The sequence below is a fragment of the Podarcis liolepis genome (assembly GCF_965112155.1).
Source record: "Podarcis liolepis genome assembly, chromosome: 17".
NCBI classification, from domain to species: domain Eukaryota; kingdom Metazoa; phylum Chordata; class Lepidosauria; order Squamata; family Lacertidae; genus Podarcis; species Podarcis liolepis.
Genome location: NC_139571.1, coordinates 15,092,085 through 15,119,249, shown reverse-complemented (window position 1 = coordinate 15,119,249; position 27,165 = coordinate 15,092,085). Strand labels below are relative to the sequence as shown.

Genomic DNA, 27,165 nt, shown 5'->3' with positions numbered 1-27,165 from the left:
TTTTCCCTCCCTCTACCTTTGCATGTCTGTAGCTCTAATATTTCTTTTATTTGTCCTGTAAATTGTGCATCTTGGCCAAACCATCTTATTTCTTACTTTCTTCAGCTCAAAGTGAATGGTGAATTACTTCTAAAATGCTATTCCTATCCATGAAGAAATCACAGGATTTTGAAAGGGGAAAATGCTTCTGTTATTTGAGCAATATGATGATGATATTTTTGAGCTATATTATTATTATTATTGTCATCATCATCATCATCATCATCACAATAATTATTCTGCCACATACATGCCAAAATGGCTTCTTGACTGTTTTTGTGCATTTGTTGATATTTGATGTCTGTTAACTGTTTTGTCTATACACCCAAACCTGCCTTGAAGCTAAATTTTCTGTTTATTGGACTTGCAGGAGCGCTGGCAATTATTAAAACAACAAATTTGGATCTCTTATATACAGTTTTGAGTTTCCTATTCTATAATGTTGCTGCTGCAGTTCTTGCTACGATGTTCCGTGTTACGAGAATGACTTGACGCTACATCACTTTTTATTTATGTTTTAATACATGGGTTTCGTTTTCGTTTTTCCTTCAGATGATTTTCCCATTTCAGTGGCAGTGTCCCTACATCCCCCTCTGTCCTTTGTCTCTGGCAACGGTGCTCAGTGCTCCCGTCCCATTCATAGTTGGAGTTGACTCCCGATACTTTGATCTGTATGACCCTCCACAAGATGTGGTTTGCATTGACTTAGATACAAACATGGTGTACATGTAAGTGGTTGTTTTTTCCCCAGTTTTTGTTTATATCCTCTGTTTTTTTGTGTATGTATGTCTCTCTGTGTTTTAAGGCATTAATGTGAATTTGAATGTATTTATTTTATCCATTCAATCCAGTGAATTGGCCTTAAAATAGATCCAAAGTCTGTTAGATTCCTGTAAGTCATTCGAGTTGAATACTAGGCCATTCTGTTTGCTTTTTGGTTTCCATCTGCTCCCTGCTGCCCCAACTGTAGCTCTAGATGCCTTTTCCTGAGTTTTGGGAGTAGTTTGGTGAATGGTGTTGAGGGAGTGAGCTGCGCTTCGTTTTTAAGAGGAGTTTTTGAAGGGAGCCTCAGAGGCCCATCTGTGTGTGGCTTCATGCAAACTGCTCTTGATCCCGGACTTACCGTATTTTTCGCTCTATAAGACGCACCCGACCATAAGACACACCTAGTTTTTAGAGGAGGAAAACAAGGGGAAATGTTGTTGAAGAGGCTTTGCACGGCTACCCCTGAAGCCAGAACAGCAAGAGGGGTTGCTGCGCAGCAATCCCTCTTGCTGTTCTGCCTTCAGCGATAGCTGCGCAGCTTGCATTCGCTCCATAAGACACACAGACATTTCTCTTTACTTTTTAGGAGGGGAAAAGTGTGTCTTATAGAGCAAAAAATACGGTAAAACAGAAAAAAAACTCAGATACAGTAGAAAGCATGTCAAAGATTAGTAACCAATGGAAAACCGAGTCTTGGCTTCCAAAAGGCAAATATTTGTTAGTGGACAGCATTGGAAGGTGTTGGACTCTCCTTCCTTGGAGGTTTTTAAGCAAAGGTTGGGTGGCCATCTGTCACAGATGCTTTAGCTGAGATTCCTACATTGCAGGGGGTTGAAAAAGATGACCTTTGGGGTCCCTTCCATCTCTACAATTCTGTGATCTCGTGGTCCAAATGTCCTGGCCTCTGCTTCTGGCTACACAGTTGTTGCTTGACCAGCAATGACATGGTGGAGCTTTGAAGGCGCAGATGTCATCGCCTGTACCACGAGCTGTTATTGACCTTCCGAGAAATGGGGAACGTGAGCCCACCAAGGCGCAGCCAGCAGAGCCAATGGTCAGAGCCAATGGGAGTAGAGTCCATTCAGATACCGTATTTTTTGCTCCATGAACGACCATAACCATAAGACGCACCTAGTTTTTAGAGGAGGAAAGGAGGAAAGCCCCGTTTTTGGGGAGATCAGCTCACAGTTGTGCAGCTTCTTTTGCAAAGGGGAAAAGCCCCTCTTTTGAGGATCAGCTCAGAGTTGTCGAGCTTACTTTGCAAAGGGGAAAAAATCCTGTTTTTATGGGGTTCAACTCACAGTTCTGCAGCTTCTTTAGGAAAGGAAAGGGAGCCGTTTCTACAATTTCCAGACAGATAATCTAAACAGCCAGTCCCATATCGTTGGGGAAACAAACAGCCTCCATCTGCAGAACATTCAACAATGGAGGCCCGGGCAAGGGGCCGGAAAGGGAGCCAGCGATCGACCACACATTCACTCCATAAGACGCACAGACATCTCCCCTTCCTTTTTAGGAGGAAAAAAGTGTGTCTTGTGGAGTGAAAAATACGGTAACTGTTTGCTCGAATGTAGTTCTAACAGCACTCGGGAGGGTAGCGTATGAGTCCTCACAATTTCTTCTCCGGGTTGGTTTTTGGGGGGGTAGCGGAAGGGAGACCACTGGGGCAGCCACTGGATGGTTTTTGGATTGGAGTGAGTTGCAAGGGGATGGGGGGAGTTCTGAGCAAACTGGGGGGATGGGGTTTGGCGAAACAGAGTGGGGGCTTTAGCATGTAGGCTGGGATGGGGGCTGAAGGAGCAGTGAAGGGATGGGTGTTTGGGCCAGATGGAAAGGGAGGGGGCTTGGTAACGGATTGGGGTAGGCAGGGTTGCAGAGTAATGGGAGCAAGAGTGCAGCCTCTAGTTGCATGTATTTGCCTGTGACTGTGCTTGACCTGGTGCAAGACCTGTGTTCAAAACGATAAAGCCACATTACACTTAGTGCTACTTTTAGTACAAATCAATGGGCTGCTTTAGATCTGACACCGAACCATGGCTTGACGTGATGAGACTGATCTAGAGCAGTCTTACCCTTGGCCTGATCCAACAGGGATCTTCTTATACAGCTCGCCCGGTAGTCCCAAAACAACACCTTGTTTTTTTCAGGACAGGAAGTCATTGGAAGCAGAAGACCTAAGCTGCTTCTCAAACACAATGCTAAACCTGTCAGTCCACAATTTTATACTGGGGAACCTGTGAACGACTCTCATATCTGGAGTTCTGTTAAAATATAGTATAGGATACAGGCCCAGAAATGGCCTCATGGGGAAGTCCAGCGGGCCAAGATTGGTTCATGGGCTGGAATTTCCACACATCTGACCTAGAGAGACAAAATTCTGCCCTCAGAAGCTGAAGGTCTTTTGCCTTGTGTCAGGGAACAGTGCAATCCTGCAAAAGGTCAAAGGCAGTTCTGAACACAAAGTGCAAATGAGCCGCAACATAATTTAAAATTAACACCACCAACACTGGGAAGAAAGTCCTTATGCGATTGTAGGGAGCCGGTGTGGTGTAGTGGTTAAGAGCGGTAGTCTTGTAATCTGGTGAACCGGGTTCAATTCCCCGCTCCTCCACATGCAGCTGCTGGGTGACCTTGGGCTAGTCACACTTCTCTGAAGTCTCTCAGCCCCATCCCCCTCTCAGCGGGATATCAAATCCAAACTCCTCCTCCTCCTCTTCTTCTTCTACTAAAACAGGGGTCGGCAAACTACAGTCCATGGGCTGGATATGGCCCGAGGGGGTCGTTAAACTGGCCACCAGCCCTTGCTGCCCGCTCGGTCAGTCCCCGCGTGAAGCTAAACTGGCGCGCTGCGCCGGTTGCTCTGCGCGGGGACTGACTTCTGGGACGCAGCCCTGGCTTCCTATTGGCTGCAGGAAGCTCTTGCAGCCAATAGGAAGCCGCAGACGCCACCTCCCCCCCCCCCCGCCATGGCTCTGAAAGCCAGTGGGGAAAGAGTGACGGGCGTGTGCGCATGCACATGGAGGTGCGCGCTCCTGTCCACGGCCGATCTGGCCCACTAGCGGAAAAGTTTGCCGACCCCGGTACTGAAATAAAGTGCAGAAGCAGAAATGGCCACTGGGGTCAGTTATTGTTGGGCTTGAGACTGGAAAATAAAACAGATAGTAGCCAAGTGATGCAATATGATATTCATTAGAATGAAATCCTCTTTTTTAAAAGGGGAACTTCCTGTGACAGTTGTCTTCCCTACAAATGGTATATATCCTGGGTTAGAAAGAAACAAATCAATAGGGTGTTGCGATAGCCAGGTGTAAATTCTTGTGAGCATTACAACTTCCCACATGGACTTGGCTCTTGCTTCGAAAGCTTTTATTTTTGGGTGTCTATCAGTGAATTTTCACGTGTTTTTTTTTAAAAATATTGGTTTTATAAAATAAATCACACAATTAACAATTTTTTTTAATATTAAAGATAAAACAAGATTCTTCCGAATCTTAGGACCTCCTTCCTCCCGTCCGTGGGTCCTTTAAATATCTTAATCAACTGTATATTATAGTTCATCCGAATTAGAGTCCTCCAAAATATCCAAAGTCTTTGTAACATTTCAAGGGTTATTCAAAACCTGCCAAAGAGTTCAAGTGTTTACAGTGTTCTTTTAAATACAACCTTTTTGTTCCATTCTCTATTGAAGTTTTGATCCTCCTGATTTCTCCAGTCAGTCTAGCCATCTCTGCGTGCCACATGTTATGTTGGTCACAGGTCATTTGCTAGAAAACCTTTTCCCCACAGTTTGCAATAAATGTTAAGTTTGACACTTGCCCGTGAAACATTAGCTCTTTCTAGAAAAATATATATCCATGTCTTTAGAGAAAACACTTATCCAAATTACAGATAAATTGTTGAGATTGCAAAACTGTTCTTTGCACCTTTTAAAACACAGTTAAAACTACTTGTGGCACACTCCTTGATCATTTTTGCAGCGAGGATCAAATTGCTTAATATTAATTGGAGCTAGATGACATTAACTAAAACATAAAGTATTATGTAAAGAAGCATACAGATCTTACATGGGTCACCGCAAAATTACCCAGGAACAGTTGCCAAGATGACCTTGCGTTGAGGAAAAGGAAAAATAGCACTTCTCAGAAAAGAAAAGCGCTGTCACAGATAAGACACTTGTCACAGATAAGCAGGTCTTGTGTGTGACTCTGGTGCTACCAACTATACCATAGTGATGGAGGCATTACTGAGTGCCAGAAAAATGTTGAATAGCTTTCATTCATCACACGGTCCTCTTCATTGTCTGACTTCAGTTGCTTTCAGAGTCTATTAACAGAAGTGACAATGAGAAGCTGTTCGTGTGCAGATATTGGGCGGGTTGTTAGGTCATTTCCCCCCTCATATTAGTTTTTGTTGCTGCTGAAGACTGCCTGCTGTTTAATTGCAGAGTTCCCCTAAATGCATATCTGTGTCCGGGAGAAGCAAGTATTCTTCTAACAGCCCTGATATCATTCTTGTAGTGTTTTCTCTCCATCTCACCCATTTCAAGAACTGAATCCAGCTGTGAATAATCTAGCCTCTATATCTGAATACATCTCTACATTTAACTGTTGGCCTTAGCAATGGTAACACATGACATTAAGTATTAATCCACAAATCCCGTATCCCCTTTTTTAAATGTCACGCACTGTGGTTTTCTTTGGTTTTCAGAGGTGCAGTTTTATTTCTCCTAAATGCTCCAAAACTTCCTCTCAAGCGCCAGAAGGAATATAAAAAGCTGAGTTTATTTTTGCCAGTCAGGTACTCGCTGATGCCCAAGCCCAGTCTTGGTCACAATCCCAAAAAGGATTATGTGCATATGTTAATGAGCTGCACACAGCCAGAATTATATTTCTGCATTTTTTATGTAGCTTCCCTTGCAGAAGACACAGGCCTCATTTTAAGCAGCAGAGAAACTGTGAAGCTCTATACTGCAGCTGTGCGTGTTTCACAAACACTAATTATTTAGATCCTGCCCTTGATCTTGCATATAAAGGAGCGGTTCTCACATTTTCATGCATAGCGTAGGCTTTGTGTGAAATGATGGCATGCTGATGAACACAACAGATTCCAGCAATTATTTCACCTTCCTTCCAGATGCAAATAGACTCCAACTCCCATCAGTCCTACCAGAATGGCCAGTGGTATGGGATGTTGGGAGTTGTGGTCCAGCAGTGTCTGGCAGACCAAAAGTTCCCCACTCCTGGATCAAATTATTTATTTTTGATTGACAGTCTGTTCCCAGTCTGCAAAAAAACATGCTTGCTTCTTTCTGACACTGGCCTTCATCTCAGAGAAATAACAGCATAGTGATTCATCGTGGTTTTGAATATTTTCAGTTCTTGCAATTATAGTAGTTTAAAGGCATATCTGAAAAATGAAAACACTTGAATCTGTTGCCATGCATGAAAATGCTCAAGACTCATTAAAATTAAAAATCCAATGAAGGTACAAAATTGTATGCCTGCCAAATTTAATTGTACCTGAGCAATTCCCTCCTTCCCCGACTGGAGGGGGAAATCAGTTAAAATGTGGAAAACCGTTTTTAAAAATGCAGACGCTGAAATAGGATAGGGAACTCCGTGTTGGATTACTGCCTAAATCAAACTTAAATAAAATTCGTGCGTTCTGGGATTAGATCCAAATTCAGTTAAGAGAGCTCTATCGCTTTTTCATGAAACCCAATAGCTGCTACCAGATGTTTCACTTCAAAAAAACAAAAGGTGCTTTGGGGTGTGGGAGCGTTATAATTTCCTTTCTTCTTGGGCATTAAGAAATGCTAGACTAAAGCAATACATTTTCCACCTTTAAACATATGTCCATTTTGATTTGTGTGTGTATGTGTGTGTTTTCTCAATCGTGTAGATCAGATGATAAGAAGAGCATGAACTGGAAGCAGCTTCCTAAGAAGCCATGCAAAAGCCTGCTCAGCACCTTAAAGAAATTGCATCCACAACTGGCATTAGGTAAACCATGGTGTAGAAGGAGAATAAAGTTGATTTAAGCAAAAGAAGATAATTATAATGGTGGTGTTATAAGGGGGGAAAACTGCTCCTTTTCCCTTTTGGGATACCCAAGAGGGCCCAGGGGTCTGAAAACTCATCCTCCCCACCACCACTTTCTGGACACAGCCCAGGAGGAAGGAGCGGAACCACTGTATAACGGTGCCCCCAGCCCCTCTAGATGGTCCAGAAGGATGTTATGGTTGGAGGTGTCAAAGGCCGCTGAGAGTTCCAGCTCTCACCTTTGTCCCTAGCCCACCGGAGATCATCGCCCAGTGCGACCAAGGCAGTTTCAGTCCCATGATGAGGCCTGAATCCCAACTGGAAGGGATCCAAATGGTCCGCATCCTCCAGACGTGCCTGGAGTTGTTCAGCAACCACCCACTCAATCATTTATCCGTTTTAGACCTCTACATAGTAGCAATTGCCCCAACATTGTCCTGTTCGCCTCTGTATAGTTCCATCCTTAATTTCATACATTGTGGCAGATTGCAATATTTAGCTGGTGATATTGTGAGGTTGAGCTAGTTATCGCAGTGTTGAAAACCAGATATCGCTTAGCCCTTACACTAATTTGTGATATATTGTCAGCTCAAATACGATGAAACAATTATCACAATGTGAACTTCAAACCGATTTTGGACGATATATCAATATAGTGATACCTCAGTTTTTGAACGTCTCCATTGACGAACATTTCGAACACACCTCGGAAGTCGAACATGTCACGCGGTTCTGCTGAGTGCAAGGTCCTGAGGCCTAGCTGTCGGCTATTGAGTTTTCGGGTTTCGAACATTTCAGAACTCAGAACGGTCTTCCGGAACGGATTACATTAAAAAACCGAGGTTCTACTGTTTATCGCCCAGCCCTACCAGAGACTAGCTTCCCTTTATTTGTGAGCCAGGATGTGTGGTTTAGTTGGAAGTTGATGCTTATTCCTAGGAGGAAACAAACCATGGGCTCTGGTTTGTGTGGAAGTGAAACCAGTCTGGTTTGTTTTCTCCCTGGTGCCAACAGCAGGAACAAAGCAGGACGATATGAGTAGCATGCAAAAACATGCTGGTAACGATATTATTTTTTAAAACTATGCTTTGATGTGAAGTGTGAACTCGGCTGGTAATATAGAAGGGGTTAAATTATAGAAGGGGTTAAATTCCTACTAGGACGTGGGTGGCGCTGTGGGTTAAACCACAGATCCTAGGACTTGCCGATCAGAAGGTCGGCGGTTCGAATCCCCGCGACGGGGTGAGCTCCCGTTGCTCGGTCCCTGCTCCTACCAACCTAGCAGTTCAACAGCACGTCAAAGTGCAAGTAGATAAATAGGTACCACTCCAGCGGGAAGGTAAACGGTGTTTCCGTGCGCTGCTCTGGTTCGCCAGAAGAGGCTTAGTCCTGCTGGCCACATGACCCAGAAGCTGTATGCCGGCTCCTTCAGCCAATAAAGCGAGATGAGCACCGCAACCCCAGAGTTGGTCATGACTTGACCTAATGGTCAGGGGTCCCTTTACCTTTTACCTAAATTACTACTGCACGTGTACTTACCCTGCAGAATCAGTAGGGGAACTTCTTATCTTCCTCTTTTTGTCCTCTTCTTGGTTCTTATCAAGAGCTGTTGTTTCTATCTGCGGAAAAACTGCTTGCTTCCACACACATGGAAAAAAGCCATGGTGCGTTTCAGCTAAAACTCTTCTTTGCACACATCACATTTTCCCGTGACGGGTAGAAAGTGCCAGGGTGGTGATTGCAAAGGAGATTTCCTTTGCTGTGTGTTTAGGAAAGACAAACACATTTTGCTGTTTACTGAAGGCTATATTTTTAATGCACAGTGCCAAGCATAATGCTAGTTTCAGTAACCTCACTGACTTAGCATACACTTTTATTTCAGCTTTCACAGATCTGCTGATAAAGGGGTATGACATAATAGCTTGAAGCTAAGATGTTACTGCGAATGGTAGAGTTGAAAGTCAAAGCCCATAGAGGTTTTAGGTTCCAAACGCTGTAAATTGCACTCATTCTTAATTCGCCTCTGTGTAAGCATTCCTTGATGGTTAGCCTTTTTAATATTTAAATAAACCACACCCGTGGAGCTGGAAAAAAAACCCCTTTAATTCAGCTTTCCTCCTTCCAACCTCTACCCCAGTTCACAGAAAGACACAAGAAGGCTCTGCGGTCGAGATGACCCCTATAGAGGCAGATTTCTCGTGGCACAAAAAGAACACGCAATTCGAAACTGAGATCCAGGAAGCCTTTCTACGCTTCATGGCATCTATTTTAAAAGGGTACAGGACGTTTCTTAAACCGATCACCCAGGCACCTTCGAATAAAGCTACTGCTACAGATTCCTTGTTTGACAATCAAGGTGAGTTTTGAGAAGAACCTGGGCACTGGTTGAAATGAAATGCTAGCAATAGTAACAGGGCCACTCTCAGCTTGTGTCTCGCAGACGTCCTCTGTATATCCACAGGGCTGCACTTTGCATGTTATTGGACTTCAGAGTTGGAGAGCAGTAGAGTTCCAGAGTGTGCTGGAATCTTCTTGCACAAGCCCTGTTGAAATTAATGGGAAAGCCTATTTATGTTTGTAGGTTTCTCAAATGCACCAAGCCTAGAATATATAAATATCATCTGTTACGGTTACATGAGCACTCAAGGTTTGAATTTTAAGGGTTCCCACCTTGCCCCCTCCCCACTTCCCGGAGCTTATTGTCCTCAGTTTATTTTGTCAGAATTGCAATTTTTTAGAAAATACTCATTTTCATTGTGGCAACAGAAAACCGACAGCACAAAAATGCTGTTGTCGTAGAAGCTTCTCAAAGGAAATGGGCAGGTTAAATTTGGATAAGATTACTAGGCAATTCATCTTTCTCCTTCTGGTTTTGGTTCTGTTTTCCCCTCTCCCCCCCCCACCAAGAAGACAGGATTTGTAAGCAGAGAGACAAAGGGAAGGCTTTCCCCATTTGCCTCCCTCCTTGCAGAGAAATGTATTGAGGTCAATTTGGAAGAGTCAAAATGGCCTCAGGATTGCTCTCCTGTACTATTTCAGACACGTGGTTCATATACTTATGTATGTGTTTGCCTTGTACGTTTATGAACATTTATTTTATATTGGGACCTTAGAATTCTTACAACACAGGCTTGGTGCCTGTGTTCAGGATATCTCATACTCTCTTATTTTCCTAGGAATGTTAAGATCTCCAAGCGTGCTTAACTCTTTGTTCATGTGTGTTTTGTTTCCTATGCTGTAGTTGGTCTTGCTTTGTTTAACTTCTGGGGTTCCTGTGGGTTGCTTTTTTATAGTTTTTAACTTTTGACCGTTAACCACCTGGAGGACATTATTAACTGGGTGGCATATAATGATATAAAGAAATATGAGCGGAAAATACTTAGAATATAATGGGGAAATGGCAAGTTGCTAAAGTAAGAAGCTCAGTATGCAAATAAAGTTAATTGTGAACCTTTTATCTCTAGCAAATTGTCTTGTTTCTTAACTAGGGTTTTTAAAAAGTAGGGATCGTGCCTACACAAAATTCTACACGGTTTTAACAAAGACGCAGATATTTAGCAGCTTCATTGTAGAATGCAGTTTTGTGAGTGACAAAGATACTGGACTGGCATTCTTTGACGACTGCGTAGAAAAGGTAAAACTTCTTTCTCTTTTTTGTCTAACTAAATGTGATAGTCAAAATAAAAAAATTCCTTCCAGTAGCACCTTAAAGACCAACTAAGTTAGTTCTTGGTATGAGCTTTCGTGTGCATGCACACTTCTTCAGATACCTTCAGGTCTTTAAGGTGCTACTGGAAGGATTTTTTTTATTTTGACTATGGCAGACCAACACGGCTACCTATCTATAAATGTGATAGTGTTAGGCTTTTGATTCTCTTTGCTAAATGCTCCTGAGCAGGGGTCAGCAAACTTTTTCAGCAGGGGGCCGGTCCACTGTCCCTCAGACCTTGTGGGGTTACAGGGAACCAGGCAGAGGGCCTTCTCGGTAGTGGCACCCGCCCTGTGGAACGCCCTTCCACCAGATGTCAAAGAGAACAACAACTACCAGACTTTTAGAATACATCTGAAGGCAGCCCTGTTTAGGGAAGTTTTTAATGTTTGATGTATTACGGTATTTTAATATTTTGTTGGAAGCCGCCCAGAGTGGCTGGGGAAGCCCAGCCAGATGGGTGGGGTATAAATAATAAATTATTATTATTATTAGTGGCCGGACTATATTTTGAAAAAATAATAATGAACAAATTCCTATGCCCCACAAATAACCCAGAGATGCATTTTAAATCAAAGGACACATTCTACTCATGTAAAAACACGCTGATTCCTGGACCATTTGCAGGCCAGATTTAGAAGGCGATTGGGCTGGATCCGGCCCCCAGGTCTTAGTTTGCCTACCCATGCTCTTGAGTCTCTCCTTTGATGTGTCAGGAATGGAATTTCACCTCCTGAAACAGCTTGAGTTGAGTTGCTTATTGTAGTTTTATACAGGGAATGTGTGTGGCTAAATAGCAGCGCAGCATCTACATATATCAGCCTTAATGGAGAAGCCCATGTGGTAGAATGGACTTGGCAATAATTGTAGTCATGTGGATATAGAGCTCTTGGAGCTTGTTTTGAATGGCACATCTCTAGCTCAAACTCTCTTTTATAATGGGCCTGTGTGATTTGTCTCTCACTCAGTTTTCTAGTCCAGGCTAGAAGATCCCATTGGTACATGAATCTCCCGTACACTGAAATGTATGCCTACTTCTCCTTTGGGAACTTTCTGTGTTTAAATTCCAATAGCAGCTTTTCTTAGGCAGAGTATGGGGAAAAAATACTATACTAAGTTTTGGAGTTTTTAATATATGCTTTTCTAATTTTTATCGCGTTTTCTAGCTTTTTCCAGAGAAAGGATCAGAAAAAGGAGAAAAGGTATTTATTTACTTCCTATAGGAACATTTTAAGAGTTTTCTTGTATTTCGCATGTCTGGACAATATCGTGGGAATGGGATTCGTGGTTGTTTAATTATATGCCTTAGAATTTTTGATAGGCCAGCACAGAGCATATGATAGCTGCAAGATGTGTGTCTTGTAAACTGGCCATGCATTGATTTTTTTCATTGGACATTTTTGTAACTTGCCCTGGGGCCATTTGGTGAGGGACAGGCAATAAGCACAATCAATCAATCAATCAATCAATCAATAGACAGACAGACAGACAGACAGACAGACAGACTTGGCATTTGTCTATACATTTTTTCATAGTACTGCTACCTGTACTTAGAGATGCAAGGCAAGGCATTAAACTTGCATCATCACGTGCAATGTCAATACAATGTATTTGCAGGTTGATACGGATTCCACAGAGGATACCCGATTGATTGAACTGGATGAGTCACAGAAGAGTGAACACACGGTCTTTATCATGCCACCTGAGCCTCCCCCTGATGACGGACAGGATAGGCTACCTAAATACAGGTAAGGCAGCCTGGATACATTTTTGTCTTCATCCTATTTATAAAGATTTTTCCGGCACACTTCAACCTTTTATATTAGCCTTCCTGCTTTAAAAATTACATTGCTACCTTGGTCTTCGTCTGTTCTGAATTCTGATAATGTTGCATCAATAGTCGTTGGCGTTTCTTGCTTTTTTTCTACCCAGTTTCATTAACAATGAATTAAGTTCTTAACCTGAGGTACCACTGTAATTAAAATGCTAATGACATATTTGATCTTATTGGTAGAGTCCCCACCTGCCCCAAAGCAGTTTTACTAATCACTGTGGTATATTTTCAAGTATAATTTTATACCTTGCATTTAACATTCAGCTGCATTCATCCCTCTGTATTTCTAGGAGTGGTACCTCAGATTACAAACGCTTCGGGTTACAAACTCCGCTAACCTGGAGTAGTACCTTCGGGTTACGAACTTTGCCCCAGGATGAGAACGGAAATCGCGTGCCGGCAGCAGCAGTGGGAGGCCCCATTAGTGAAATCACGCCTCAGGTTAAGAACGGTTTCGGGTTAAGAATGGATCTCCGGAACGAATTAAGTTTGTAACCCGAGGTACCACTGTATGGCTAAAATCCACCGTGCACAATTCTTGGTTGGAAGTTGTCGAAGTGGTGTCTTATGCTAAATATATTGTGCTTCAACAAACAAACAGGCTTGGCTCACACCTTTTGAACTTGTCTCTTTCAGCTATAAAACCTTCCCCAGGCTAGACTTGAAGCTTTTTGACAGACCACAAGAGCTCAAGCTTTCCTTCAGCAGGCACTCTACCGGAGGAAACATTTCCAATAGTCCAGCACTTATGGCAAAGAGGACAAAGCAGGTCAGGTTTTTATTTAAAAGCAATGTAGTAGATTATATAAGAGGAAGCATATATTTTATGTAAGCAACTGAGAGATGTTTTTTAAAAAATAATTGATATATAAGTCTTGTGAAATAAAATAAATATGTAACTCTGAGAATAGCTGAATGTTCAGCTCTGAATATTTGAAGCAGAGCTAAAACCCTGGGAAAAGCCATAATTTCAGAACTGCTTTCTGTCTTTCACACTACATGTTGTTAAAGGATTGTGAGATGTGACGTTCTGACTGATCACTGTGATTTCCCCCCCTTTTGTTTTGCTTTACTTTTCTGTAGGAGATAAAAGCAGCTCATAAGCTTGCCAAGAAATACTACGCAAATGCTTCCCAGTGGGCCAAGTGTCTCTTCAGCCATTGCTACAGCTTATGGTTCATTTGTCTCCCAGCTTATGTTAGGGTTTCCCACCCCAAAGTCAGAGCCCTGCAGCAGGCATATGACGTTCTTATTAAAATGAGGAAAACTGATGTGGAACCACTAGATGAAGTAAGTTAAACAAAAACATATACCACATAAAGAGATCCAAATGCATTTTTAATCTTTGCTTGATGTTTGTATTGTAGAACTGTTTTGTTTTTGGTTTTTTACCAGAAATTTCAAGCTTCCTTAGTTTTGGATTAAATGAACTTCAGATATTTCCTATTTTTCTCTGAATACAGAAATCAGATATGGTCTGACTCTAGAAATCCATTTAGTGACTTGAAATCTTGCTATCTTACTCTGCCAGTGTAACTGCTCAGAGGAAGAAAATGTGGTGAATTCTGTCAGTTATTAGCAGCACTTCAGATCTTTTTAATCACAGCAATGGCCTTAACACCCATCATTCCTGGGTGGTGCCGTTTCTGAGTTAGCCTTGGAAGAAGAGAACTATGATGTGTTCTCTGTATACAACCCCTTCCTCTCTAAATGTGGGAAAGTAGTTTCGGCAAACTCTAGTTGTCTTCCCTCTGAGAATAACATTTGCCTCGCTCCACAGTCAAGCACACATACTCAGGAATATGTATTTCTTTCACCGGACCCTCCTGTAATTTTGTAAAAAGTCCAATTGCTCAAAACTTTCTTCTTACAATTCACCTATAAAAATATAAATTAATGGTTAGATGAGAAAGTGAAGTTTCCCCGGGGAGAAAAGCATGAAAAAAGATGGCAGTGAGGCAGAAAAGGGAAATTATTTTGGACAGGTCAGCTTAAACCATCTGCAAACTTTAAAAGCTTATTCTGAAACTATTTGTCTCCTCTTCCACTTGAACTGTAATGGGGAATGTAATAATCTTGGCTCTAACATATCGTCACACTCGATTCCTTTAGTGAGTTCAGGGAAGTTTTAATATGTGACATTTTAATGTATTTTTAATCTTTGTTGGAAGCCGCCCAGAGTAGCTGGGGAAACCCAGCCAGATGGGCGGGGTACAAATAGATTATTATTATTATTATTATTATTATTATTATTATTATTATTATTATTATGTGAGTTTCCTCCTCTAAACCTTGCCTCAACCAAATTTAGATAGGGAAAAATAAAGAACGTATTTCCATGCAGATGCAGGTGAAACCCTTAGGTGTCAAGTTTGGAATTAATGAGAAAAGTATAATATTGACTTAGCGCCACCAGAATAATCTTCCAAAACTTGGCATAAGTAACTGAAAATCCACCTAGCTGTCACATCAGGTTTGGCACAGGAATAAGGAAGAATGTGACTTTTGTTTGGGGTGGCATGTATGGGTGGTGAGGGGAATTTCGGGCCCAACCCCTCATTATTAGCTTGGCTTATTATTGGTATTATCATTCCCCCCCCCACCTCCTCCCTGCCTTTTCTTTCCTCACTCTGAGAAAGGGCTAAGGGGATCCTTCTTCAGAGTGAGAACTATATATGAGAGGGCCTGTGCCGTACCAGCTTGGAGATCTGTTTTAAACTTAAAATTCATTTTTGAAAGTTTCTTTTAAAAACTATAAACCTTCCTTCCGGCTCCGCTGCTGTCAACCAACCCTCTCCAATGGGACCTTGGTTGTCGAACGCCGCAAACCCGGAAGCAAGTGTTCTGGTTTGCAAACTTTTTTTTGGAAGCCGAACGTCTGACGTGGCTTCCACGGCTTCTGGTTGAGTGCAGGGGGGGAAAGGAGATTTGGGGAGGGAGAGCGAGAGGAAGGAAGGGAGAAAGAGAGAAAAATAGGTGAAGGGGTTAATTGAAATTATTAAAGATTGGTAAAGGATTTAAGAGATTTAAATTTTTATAAAGATTCTATAAGGAAAGCAGAAAGCAGCAAGAAATATCAAGTAAAAGTATCGGAGAGGAGATCAGCGTAAATGAAAACATGAGACTTGTGGTTTTGTTACATATGATTTTATTTTTGAGTTGTCTGCTTATTTTGGAGTTGTTTGCTGTAAAGAATGTATATTATGTGAGTAAAATAATAAAGGATTAAAATAAAAGAAAAAAGAAAAAGAAAGAGAAAAATAAAATTCAGAAAGTAAAGGACTTCCAGTTCTTCGTCTGCCTGCTCTATATAAACAATATTCACTTCATCCACTCCAATATAACACCGAACAAAGCCACTTTCTGTGAACAAATGTGATCTTCAACCCTGAAGTCCAAATGTCATTATTTCATTTTCTTTTTCGTGCAGAAAATCATAGAGGAAGCCTTTTTATCTTTTGCAGGTAGTCACATCTGGCGCCGAAGTTCCTTCTAACAATATGAACTTTTCCATCTTTTACCAGGTGTGCTATAGGGTTGTGATGCTGCTCTGTGGACTTTGGGGCCATCCTGTTCTGGCTGTGAGGGCCCTCTTTGAAATGAAAATTGCTGGCATAGCACCCAATGCCATCACATATGGGTACTACAACAAGGTAAGCAAGCAATGGGGTGAGCGGTTGGGGGAGACCACCATCAAGGAAGCCCTTACACACCGTGTAGATTCCTCTTATTCTGGGTGATGACCTTGAGGAACCTTCCTGTTTAGGCCTGTTGTTGTTGTTTAGTCGTTTAGTCATGTCCGACTCTTCGTGACCCCATGGACCAGAGCACGCCAGGCACTCCTGTCTTCCACTGCCTCCTGCAGTTTGGTCAAACTCATGCTGGTAGCTTCGAGAACACTGTCCAACCATCTCACCCTCTGTTGTCCCCTTCTCCTTGTGCCCTCCATCTTTCCCAACATCAGGGTCTTTTCCAGGGAGTCTTCTCTTCTCATGAGGTGGCCAAAGTACTGGAGCCTCAGCTTCACGATCTGTCCTTCCAGTGAGCACTCAGGGCTGATTTCCTTCAGAATGGATAGGTTTGATCTTCTTGCAGTCCATGGGACTCTCAAGAGTCTTCTCCAGCACCATAATTCAAAAGCATCAATTCTTCGGTGATCAGCCTTCTTTATGGTCCAGCTTTCACTTTATTTAGGGCCAATTCTGAAAGAATGGTACGTGCTCATCGTATTTTGAAAGGAATCCCTTGAGCCACCTATCTGTTGCAACTGGTAATGGATCTCACTTCTTCATCAGTCGAATCTGTTGGATATTTTTCAGGGCATTGTCCCATAAATGTTAAAATTCCAGCAGCTCTCAGGTTTAGTTGTTAGTGAGATTGTTTCAAAGGGGGGAACCCCAGAGCACAGCTTTGGTGCAATATAGCATTGTATAGGAGGGTGGGAATGCTTAATGCATTGAGTATTGGGCTGTGGGCGAGGTCGTTAAGGAAGCGAGGTCGTTAAGAAAGAGGTTAAAAAGAGAGGGAGCAAGTACACAGCCCTGCTTTACTCCTCGGTTTATGATGACAGGATCTGTCATTTCATTCCCTGATGTTCTTATACGGCAGGTGTTCTTTGTATAAAGCTTTTTGATCAAGTAGAGTAATCTGGGTTCTAGGCCCATTGTCTCCAATTTGGTCCATAACAGCCCCCTGTCAACAGTGTCAGAAACAGCCTTAATATCTAGGAAGGCCACATAGAGATGTTCTGCCACTGGGGAAGTGGTAATTCTGTATTGATTTGTTTTGGATGTTTGTATGTGTTGCCACATATGGGACGCGGGTGGTGCTGTGGGTTAAACCACAGAGAAGGTCGGCGGTTCGAATCCCCGTGGCGGGGTGAGCTCCTGTTGCTTGGTCCCTTCTCCTGCCAACCTAGCAGTTCAAAAGCACGTCAAAGTGCAAGTAGATAAATAGGTACCGCTCTGGCGGGAAGGTAAACGGCGTTTCTGTGTGCTGCTCTGGTTCGCCAGAAGTGGCTTAGTCATCCTGGCCACATGACCTGGAAGCTCTACGCCGGCTCCCTCAGCCAGTAAAGTGAGATGAGCGCCGTAACCCCAGAGTCGGCCACGACTGGACCTAATGGTCAGGGGTCCCTTTACCTTTACCTTTATGTGATGCGAATAAAAGGTTTGATGATGAATATAGCATTGTCCCTGAGATTGCAGTAGATAAATGTGAGTTATTTGAGTTTGTTAGAGCATTTTGACCACGGGAAACATTTGCTTAATCATCTCACTTTTCCAGGCAGTTTTGGAGAGCCCGTGGCCCAGCAGCAATCGCAGTGGTATATTTCTCTGGACGAAGTTGCGAAATGTGGTGCACAGCATGGCACAATTTAGGCAATGTCTCAGAAAGTCAACACAGTGTTCGCAGGCTATTTCAATACCAGGTAATCCTACAGACCAGCTTCTGCAGAATCTGGGCATAAAGAGCTCTCTCGTTGGCTTTAAGGTAGCATCAGGGGATTTCATCAAAGATCCATGTAACATAATTTGAGAAGCATCAAGCTGTATCTTGTCGGAAAGAGAGTGGGAAAAAGGCACCTTTCCCCACCCCTTGTGAGACTACCCACAGGTATTCAGATTCTGGACAATGGTTTGTCAAGAAACAAGTTGGGAAGTTTTTGCTTCTGTTTCTGATTAATAACAGCTTTCCATGTCCTCCGAACCTGGGCAATTTGTGGTTAATTTCAATTCCGGGTGTTAGAGCAAGACCATTTCAGCTTTTTTTCATTAACCAAAAATAAGATGATCCACAGTTTATGATGTGATGGCATTGCTAGAGATTTTGATTCCCGATTTTTTTAAAATTTACATATGCCTTATACGTATATAATTGTGTTTTCTCTTATTTTTGTGAAATCGCTCAAGGGCGTTTTATGGGCGAGCGATTCATAAAAGGACTGTGGTACCTCGGTTTTAGAACGTAATCTGTTCCGGAAGACCGTTCGACTTCTGAAAAGCTCGAAAACCGAAAGCGGAAGCCTCAATTCAATAGGGGAACTCTAAACGGAAGCCACGTAGCACGTTCGGCTTCCGAAAATCGTTGGAAAACCAAAGCAGTTACTTCCGAGTTTTCGGTGTTTGGGTTCCAAAATGTTTGTCAACAGAGACGTTCAAGAACCGAGGTTCCACTGTAATTAAATGCGTGCTAAAAGAAAGCGATAGGGACGCGGGTGGCGCTGTGAGTTAAACCACACAGCCTAGGACTTGCTGATCAGAAGGTCGGTGGTTCGCATCCCCGCGACGGGGTGAGCTCCCGTTGCAAGCTCCTGCCAACCTAGCAGTTCAAAAGCACGTCAAAGTGCAAGTAGATAAATAGGTGCTGCTCCGGCGGGAAGGTAAACGGCATTTCCGTGTGCTGCTCTGGTTTGCCAGTCATGCTAGCCACATGACCCAGAAGCTGTACGCCGGCTCCCTCGGCCAGTAAAGCGAGATGAGCGCCGCAACCCCAGAGTCAGCCACGATTGGACCTAATGGTCAGGGGTCCCTTTACCCTTTACTTAAAAGAAAGTGAATACGAAACTGAAACGATCTCTTTGCTGCTGCACTGGAGGGATGGAGGAGGAGAGAGTTATTCTTGATGGTCCAGTGCAGGCTTCGTCAACCTTGGCCCTCCAGATGTTTTGAGACTACAATTCCCATCATATCTGGCCACTGGTCCTGCTAGCTAGGGATCATGGGAGTTGTAGGCCAAAAACATCTGGAGGGCCAAGGTTGAGGAATCCTGGTCTAGCGCTTTCTCTGAATGCAGCTAGCCGCTGTCTCTCTTCTTTTTTAAAATGTTCATGTCTTTTGTATCTAATTCACTGTTGTTCCTGTCTTCAGCTCCTCAGATGCACACGGGTGGAAGTGATGGGGACACGGTGAGCCATGATAGTGTGACTAGTTCTAATGATGCTAACAGTGGGGAGCACACCTTCTTCGTCAGAGACTTAGTCAGGCTTGATTCCATTGCTAATCACTCTAGCACAGGTACTAGATACGTTGGGTTTCACTAACTGGACACCCTCCTCCTGGTACAGTGGTTCCCAATTGGTGGTCCGTGGACCCCAGAGGGGTCCGTGCGACCCAACCGGGGGGGGGGGGTCCGCGGCACCATGCACATAACAAAAACTACCATAGAGGTATCAACATTTTCAAAAGCGGGGGTCCTACTTTTGGCTTTTGAAAAACGGGGGGTCTGCAGTCCTTAGCTCATTGGGAACCACTGTCCTAATACATTGCTGACTTGAATTTCCCTTGCGTCGTTCTCTCTGTTTGCAAGAAATTGTGTACTGTGAAATTTTGAGAGTTGAACAGCCGAATCCATCAGGACATAGTTCACGGGGTCATCATCAGGAAACGAACGGCATGTGTCAATCACAGGGTTCAGGCATAGAAGTATCTCACTGGTGTTGTTCCACATCTCATGATGTGGGTCCTAAAGGAAGAATAACTGGGGACAATATTAATGGGAAAGGGGGGGGGGGACATGACACAGTGCTGTTGATTAATAATAAGGAAATGTAGCTTTGTGTCAGCTTGGAACTTGAATTCGCCCACCCTAGAGCAATTTAGTCTTCAGAAGCCAGTGGATAAGGCAAATTCTTGTACATACATGTAATCTGTTGATAAGAATAGAGCATGCTTGGCAAACAGCCTGTTGGCAGGAAAAGCATTGTGTTATATGTATATAAAAATGTGTATTTGAACTTGGCTTACGTTTCGGGGAGGGAAAAGGGGAAATTGCTAAGAAGCAGCTGAATACTCAATGTGGAATATAGTGTTTCAGCCAAAGCAGCAATAACTTGCATCAGGTAGAAACTGTAGATTGTAACCAACATTTGGTGGCCAGATACGAATGTGCATTTAGGGTTTTCTTTGGTTTTTGCTTAGCTCTCTGTTGTGTATTTTTATAAATACTCCTTAAATGTTTTCTTCCCCCTCTCACTCAGCCTTTCAAATGATATATGTTATGCATTTTAAATAAAGACAAAACTGAAGGCATTGCCACACACAGATCTTCCTCATAGCCTGTCCATGTTTTTCCTCTTCTCTCACTTTCTGGACTAAACTTTCTGACATCTTTCCTTTTTAAAGCATTTTGAGTCTCTCTTTCCTGTGTAGATGGCCTGGCTGTTTTTGCCTTGTAGAACGACTAAACATTCCTTCTCTCTGATCTCTCTTGCTCTGCTTCTTGCTCTGTGCTGTCCCTTGGTGCCGCATTTGTCCTTGGTGTGGGGTGCAGACTTGCATGGCGCGAAGCCTTGGAGGCAAATGTGCACTAATTCTGCCTTTGAATGTTAACCACTCCAGGTAAATTTTCCCATTTATTAATGGGGTTCTTTTGTCACTTGATGCGCAAGGAGTAGTTAGAGGGTTTTTTTCTCCTTAACCTGATATTGTAAACAATGACCAGTTGGTGTGACACACTTACTTGTAAGAACGAAGTTAGGCGCTTTCCATTAATCAGTTAATTGCAGCTTGGGCACAATGCCAGGAAGCGCCCCTGGCAAAAAGCAAAAACACAGATCCCCTTTGCCGTTAAGCAAGCTATCCTGTAAGGAGAGGTGCTGCAGAACTTCTGTTTGGTACTTGGCACAAATTCATGTTGCATGCATTTCTGCTTCTGACCATCTTCGTGCACCTAATGGACTTAACGAGGGGGCTATAGCAGAGAGATACTGGGTTTTCTTAGGCTCTGTGACCGTTGGGCAGCTGCTGGGATTGGCAGCCACTGAGATCCCTCATTCTGCTGACCCTGAAAGGAAGATCAGCAGCACGATTGAGAAGCTGGGGGTTTCTGTGCTGCAAGAGGCCTAGACCCCAAGGCACAGCAGAGGTCTGACCGGTCAATTCAGTAGGATTGTGGCCCTGTATATGTGTAACGGGCAAGTAGCTAACAGCAGTGGGCTAACTAGCTTCTATCCCAGAGAAGAGCAGACTAATGCATATTATTGTGGGGTATGTGGTCAGTGCTGTTTTTCTAGAAAAAGGTGCTGGAACTCACCATGAACATCTCCCTTGTTCTCTTATAATGGTGGCGCTGTGGTCTAAACCACTGAGCCTCTTGGGCTTGCCGATTGGAAGGTCGGCAGTTTGAATCCCCACAACGGGCTGAGCTCCCATTGCTCTGTCCCAGCTCCTGCCAACCTAGCAGTTCGAAAGCACAACAGTGCAAGTAGATAAATAGGTACCGCTGTGGCGGGAAGGTAAACGGTGCTTCCGTGTGCTCTGGCACTCGTCACGGTGTCCCATTGCGCCAGAAGCAGTTTAGTCCTGCTGGCCACATGACCCGAAAAGCTGTTTGCAGACAGACACTGGCTCCCTCAGCCTGAAAGCGAGATGAGCGCCGGAACCCCATAGTCGCCTTTGATTGGACTTAACCATCCAGGGGTCCTTTTTACCTTATAATGGCCGTAGGAATGGTCCTTATTCCTCTGGGGAGAGTTACCATTTGTCAGCTTCAATAACGTCCTGCTGAAAATTTGCTCTGCAGATCAAACAAACCTTTTCATTCTGTTTCTGCTGCTGCTCTTTCCCCTTCGCACTCCAAATATTATGTGAGGGTAATTTTTGTGTGCAAGGCACCGAGTCTCTCTCCCCCCCCCCCCCCCGTAGTGTAAAACATCAAATGTGGGCTTGCCGATTGGGAAATAATTTGCTAGAAGGTCTGTTGCATTTTTCCTCCCTTCAGGTGCTCAGTCCGATCAGGGTTACGGTTCTAAAGATGAACTTGTAAAGGATGATGCAGACAGTCTTCATACAACAGATACGCTTGTAGAAAAAGCGCTTGTTGCCAAAGGCGACGACTTAATTGGAGGTATGGCGTTGACAATTTTATTCGTTTCAGTGGTGCTTTATTAAGTAAAGCAAACAGACCTTGTGTGTTTTTGATCTTGCTAGGGAAAGCACATGTTCAGTACAGTGGTGCCTCGCAAGACGAAATTAATCTGTTCCGCGAGTCTCTTCGTCTAGCGGTTTTTTCGTCTTGCGAAGCAACCCTATTAGCGGCTTAGCGGCTATTAAAGGCTTAGCGGATTAGCGGCTAAAAGGCTATTAGCGGCTTAGCGGCTTAGAAAAAAGGGGGGGAGCGGAAAAAATCGGAACACTCGCAAGACGTTTTCGTCTTGCAAAGCAAGCCCATAGGGAAAATCGTCTTGCGAAGCAGCTCAAAAACGGAAAACCCTTTCGTCTAGCGAGTTTTCCGTCTTGCGAGGCATTCGTCTTGCGGGGCACCACTGTATGTTTACAGCCTCCACCTGAATCTTTCAGAATAAAAGGGTTGGAGAAACAAACAATTAATAAAGCACAGCTAGAGTTCGCTAGGCTGTGCTTTTTAATAGCAGTACAGTGGTACCTCAGGTTAAGTACTTAATTCGTTCCGGAGGTCCGTTCTAAACCTGAAACTGTTCTTAACCTGAAGCACCACTTTAGCTAATGGGGCCTCCCACTGCTGCCGCGCCAACGGAGCACAATTTCTGTTCTCATCCTGAAGCAAAGTTCTTAACCTGAAGTACTATTTCTGGGTTAGCGGAGTCTTTAACCTGAAGCGTCTGTAACCCGAGGTACCACTGTACATAGCCAGGAGAAGTCCAGCTGATTTGAGCCTTCTCTTTCATTGTTGACGCTCTCTGTGCAACGTAGCTGTCGGAGACCTGAGAGCTGGGAATTTCAGGGCAGAAAGGAGCATAGGGGAAAGTGCTCACTCTTGCCACTGCTCACTCACCTGGAGGGGATGGGGAAACAGGTAGCAACAACAAGGAGAAGCAGCAGGGGCTGGGGGTGGGTGAGTTTGGCAGTGGGTCCGCTTGCTGGAATGTGGGCTGAGGTCGGTACCCAGAGCTGCTAGTCCTGACTGAGCGACTACCAACAATCTGTCTGCTATGTGAAATACTGAGGGTGAGGATGCTTAGCAAGTACATGTCCTAAATTGTGGAACACCCTCTCCATAGAGCTCTTGCATCTCCTCCTTATCGCTGGCCTTTTTAGTCTGCAGCCAAAAGTTGGCTTTTCAGGGAAATCTTTGGGCTGTTTTAGGGTGCTGTCATCAATTTCATTTGCAGCCACTATTCCCTGCCCCCCTTGTTTAAAATGTTACCTTTTGTGTGAGAGAGTGTATGGAATTAAACTCTGTTTTGTTTGATTAAAGTTACGCACCGCTTGGTTGTAAAAAACAAAACACCTCAAAGTGGTTTAAATTTAAATATTTGGCTAACTGTAAGTGCCGGAAAAGTATTGGCCTGGCCTAAAATCCATTTTATAAAATGGTAGAAATGATACTTCTTTGCTGCAATGCACTGGTTTTGAGCTTCTGTTTTACTGGCAGAGCATTTAACTCTTTGCCCTCTCTCCCTTCCCTTTTGAAGAATTTTGTGTTGCCGGTGAGTCTGTTGAAAAGCCACATCATCATGCGGAACCACACAGTCCGGTTGAAGTATCTTTGCACCCGTCAAGCAGCATCGTCAAGATTCCCTCTTGTGTTTTTGATAGCACCGGCAGGAAGAGCAGCAGCGGTGAGTTAGTGAACACACTTTGGTTATTGTAGCTATAAAACGGATGGCCAGTTAGGCAAGCCTGATCCTGCCCAAGAAAACGTCTTTGATGTGTCAGGTGCTGGAATGTGTATAGGAACAATAAAGACCAGCGCTTGTGAGCATATTCAGAATGCCTTTTCTCTCGCTGAGATGTTTCGCCAGACATCTGGGATTTCCTGCAGTGGAGGAGGGAGAGAAATAAATCTCTAGCAACTTTTGTACAGAATTAAGCCCAGCATTAAAAAATACTAGTTTGTCAGGTAGGTCCCTTCTGAATTTTCCAGTAGCCTTAGCCAGCAAGAGGTTTAGGACTGTAGCTGTTTTTATTTTAAAAGTAAAGTGTCCAACTTTAATATGCTTCTTGGAAAAGCATGTTGAATGTAACGTGTAGTTTTGCCTGCCAGCTCATCAAATTATTTTGCTTTTATGTTTTTTGTGGTTCCTCTTTTGTATTCTCCTGTACTTTTCATGCATTTTGCATTCACCATTTTTGCATTTCCTGGATCGATGCATCGTTTTATTCATGCTCATGCTCTTTGTATGTTCAAAGGAACGGGATCCAGTCCTCTTTTCATAGCTCAGGATACCGTTGAAGATTCCGTGTTTGACAGCAACACTTCTCCCAAGAGAACCAGCGAAAAAGGGAATAAAAAACAGAAGCTTTTTTCAGAAAGGAGCTGCAGCTTCAGCTCCGAAAGCAGGGCAGGCATGTTGCGGAAGAAAAGCAGCCTGGATTTGAATACCAGCGACGTAGCCATCATGATGGGCGCGGATGCAAAGATTCTTACGGCGGCTCTGTCTGGATCCAAAACGTCACCGCCACCCCACGTGAACAAACCCCACAGCTTTGACACCGCAGGTGGTGGGCTGTTCTTTGCCACAGACATGACTAGGACTCGTGCAAGCGAAAATATTTGGGAAGCAGAGTCTAGGTCGTCCCCTGTTCTGGAGGAGCCTGAGGAAGGACAGGAACAGCTTGAAAACGGGCACGATGACCACACGGCCAAAGCGGAGATTGCCAACCCCAAACCTCTTGAAACCGCGCAGCCCCAAACGGAGCAGGCGGAACCCAAAGACGCAGCGAACAAGAGAAGTAGTTTATATGGCGTGGCCAGGCCTGTCGAGCGAGAGGACGTTCAGGTGGGCTTGGACCCTTTGTCTTTGCTGGCAACCGAGACCGCAGAGCCCAAACCCGCCAAAGAGGAGGAAAAGTTGATGTCGCCGGTCGTGGCGCGCAACCTGGCCGACGAGATCGAAAGCTACATGAACCTGAAAAGTCCCCTCGGCAGCAAATCTTCCAGTATGGAGCTCCACAGGCCAGACGGCGTGGGCCAAGAGGCAGCCTCCCCATCTCTCCTAGGCCCTTCTCTCGAGAGGAGGTCGAGCTTGCCCTCCGATTCCGCTCCGCCAGCCCAGGTTCCGAACGCGAGCCGGAAGAGCCCCGCCGTCTCCAGGTCCAAAACGTTCACCGGGAGACCCAAGCAACTGGCCCTTTCGCGTAGCCAAAAAGAACGGTCGACATCTTTGACGGGCTTGGGCAAAACTTCGCCGCAGGCGTCGTTGGGCGCGGTCGTCACAACTCTGTCTGGTCTGAAGCTAGACCACATATTATCGGGACCTAAAATGGACGTCCTGAAGTCTGGAATGAAACAAGCGGCTCATGTCGCCAGCAAAGTGTGGGGTGCTGTGTCCTCAGCATACAGCTATTCAGATGATGAGGTAAGTTTGAATTTGTTTATTTTTTTAAAAAAACCATTTTTATTTGGTTTACAAATATAATTTTATAACAATCCATATATAGAGACCCTCTGAATCTCAAGACCTACCCGCATCCCCTTCATGGGTCCTGTTGTCAATATTTGAAACCGTATATTATTAAGTCTATATTTTATATCAATTTATATTATCCAAAACGTTTGTTACATTCCAAGTGAGGTTAAAATCCCGCTGATGTTTTCATCTGCTTGCAATGCTCTCCTAAATATATTATGCATTTTCCCCATTTTTTTTAGTTTTTGTCTTCTTGGTTCCTGAGCTGTCCCGTCAGTTTTGCCATATTCCATCAGCTTAGTTTGCCATTCCTCTCTGGCGGGGACTCTTTCTTCTTCCCATCTTGAATTTATATATATTTTTAATGGTTTCTAGGAGCCTGGTGATAGCTTGCTCTTTACAGGCAATTCCCAATTTTTGTGGGGGTTACATTCTGCTTTTCCATGTGTGTAATAGTGTGTATTGGAAGCGCCCTGGAGAGTTCTCCTGGCTCATGCGGAGGCGCTTTCAGAATCCCAAAAGAAGAGAATGTCCTCTTTGGGGACAGTCTCCTCATGAGCTGGAGGCATATCAGGGCTTTGCTGAGGCCTCCTTGGGACACGGGTGGCGCTGTGGTCTAAACCACTGAACCTCTTGGGCTTGCTGATTGGAAGGTCAGCACTTCAAATCTGCACGACGGGGTGAGCTCCCGTTGCCCTGTCCCAGCTCTTGCCAACCTAGCAATTTGAAAGCATACCAGCACAAGTAGATAAATAGGTACCTCTGCGGCGGGAAGGTAAACGGCGTTTCCGTGCGCTGTGGTTTCCGTCACGGTTCTCCGTGCGCCAGAAGCGGTGTTCTCCTGCTGGTCACATGACCCAGAAAGCTGTCTGTGGACAAACGCCGGCTCCCTCGGCCTGAAAGCGAGATGAGCACCGCAACCCCATAGTCACCTTTGACTGGACTTAACCATCCAGGGATCCTTTACCAGGGGTCAGCAACCTAAGGCCCACGGGCCACAAGCAGCCCACAGGGGTCGTTTTACCGGCCCACGAGCCACTTGCTCGGAGAGTCCCCACGAGCTGCGCTAAACTGGTGCAGCGCAAAGCAGGGACTTGCTTTTGCAGCACCTGAAATTGCATCTGTGCAGACACAGATATCGGAAATCGTGGGCGCACACACGATCTGGCCCACGGAGGGGGTTCTGCAGCAGTGAACCAGCCCAGGCAAGGTAAGCCTTGCTGACCCCTGTCCTTTACCTTTACCTTTTTACCTGCCTAACAGCTGACTTGCAGGCTGCAGCCGCTGCTTCCCCGCCCATCAGCTATGGAAGCCGCCCCTGCTCTCCAGATCATGTGGCTTCCTTGACTGGCACAAGTGCAGGGAAGAAGCTGCCCTGTGTGTCTGCTCCGCAAGCCGTCCCTTCAGCTGTGCTGGTCCATGGTGGAACCACGATGTCCCGCTGGCT

At 44.3% G+C, this 27,165-nt stretch overlaps 1 protein-coding gene across 1 annotated transcript in view; it reads left to right on the top strand.

Annotated features, from left to right (window-relative positions):
* Positions 1-27,165, top strand: part of DENND4C (DENN domain containing 4C) — an 88,177-nt gene that overhangs the window by 44,303 nt on the left and 16,709 nt on the right. The window contains exons 10-23 of the mRNA XM_083483272.1: positions 592-767; positions 6,706-6,806; positions 8,983-9,201; positions 10,334-10,479; positions 11,721-11,756; positions 12,172-12,302; positions 13,025-13,157; positions 13,472-13,678; positions 15,913-16,041; positions 17,675-17,819; positions 19,258-19,404; positions 22,109-22,234; positions 23,781-23,927; positions 24,499-25,667. Of these exons, the coding sequence (XP_083339398.1) occupies positions 592-767; positions 6,706-6,806; positions 8,983-9,201; positions 10,334-10,479; positions 11,721-11,756; positions 12,172-12,302; positions 13,025-13,157; positions 13,472-13,678; positions 15,913-16,041; positions 17,675-17,819; positions 19,258-19,404; positions 22,109-22,234; positions 23,781-23,927; positions 24,499-25,667 (3,012 nt within the window). The remainder of the gene's footprint in view (positions 1-591; positions 768-6,705; positions 6,807-8,982; positions 9,202-10,333; positions 10,480-11,720; positions 11,757-12,171; positions 12,303-13,024; positions 13,158-13,471; positions 13,679-15,912; positions 16,042-17,674; positions 17,820-19,257; positions 19,405-22,108; positions 22,235-23,780; positions 23,928-24,498; positions 25,668-27,165) is intronic.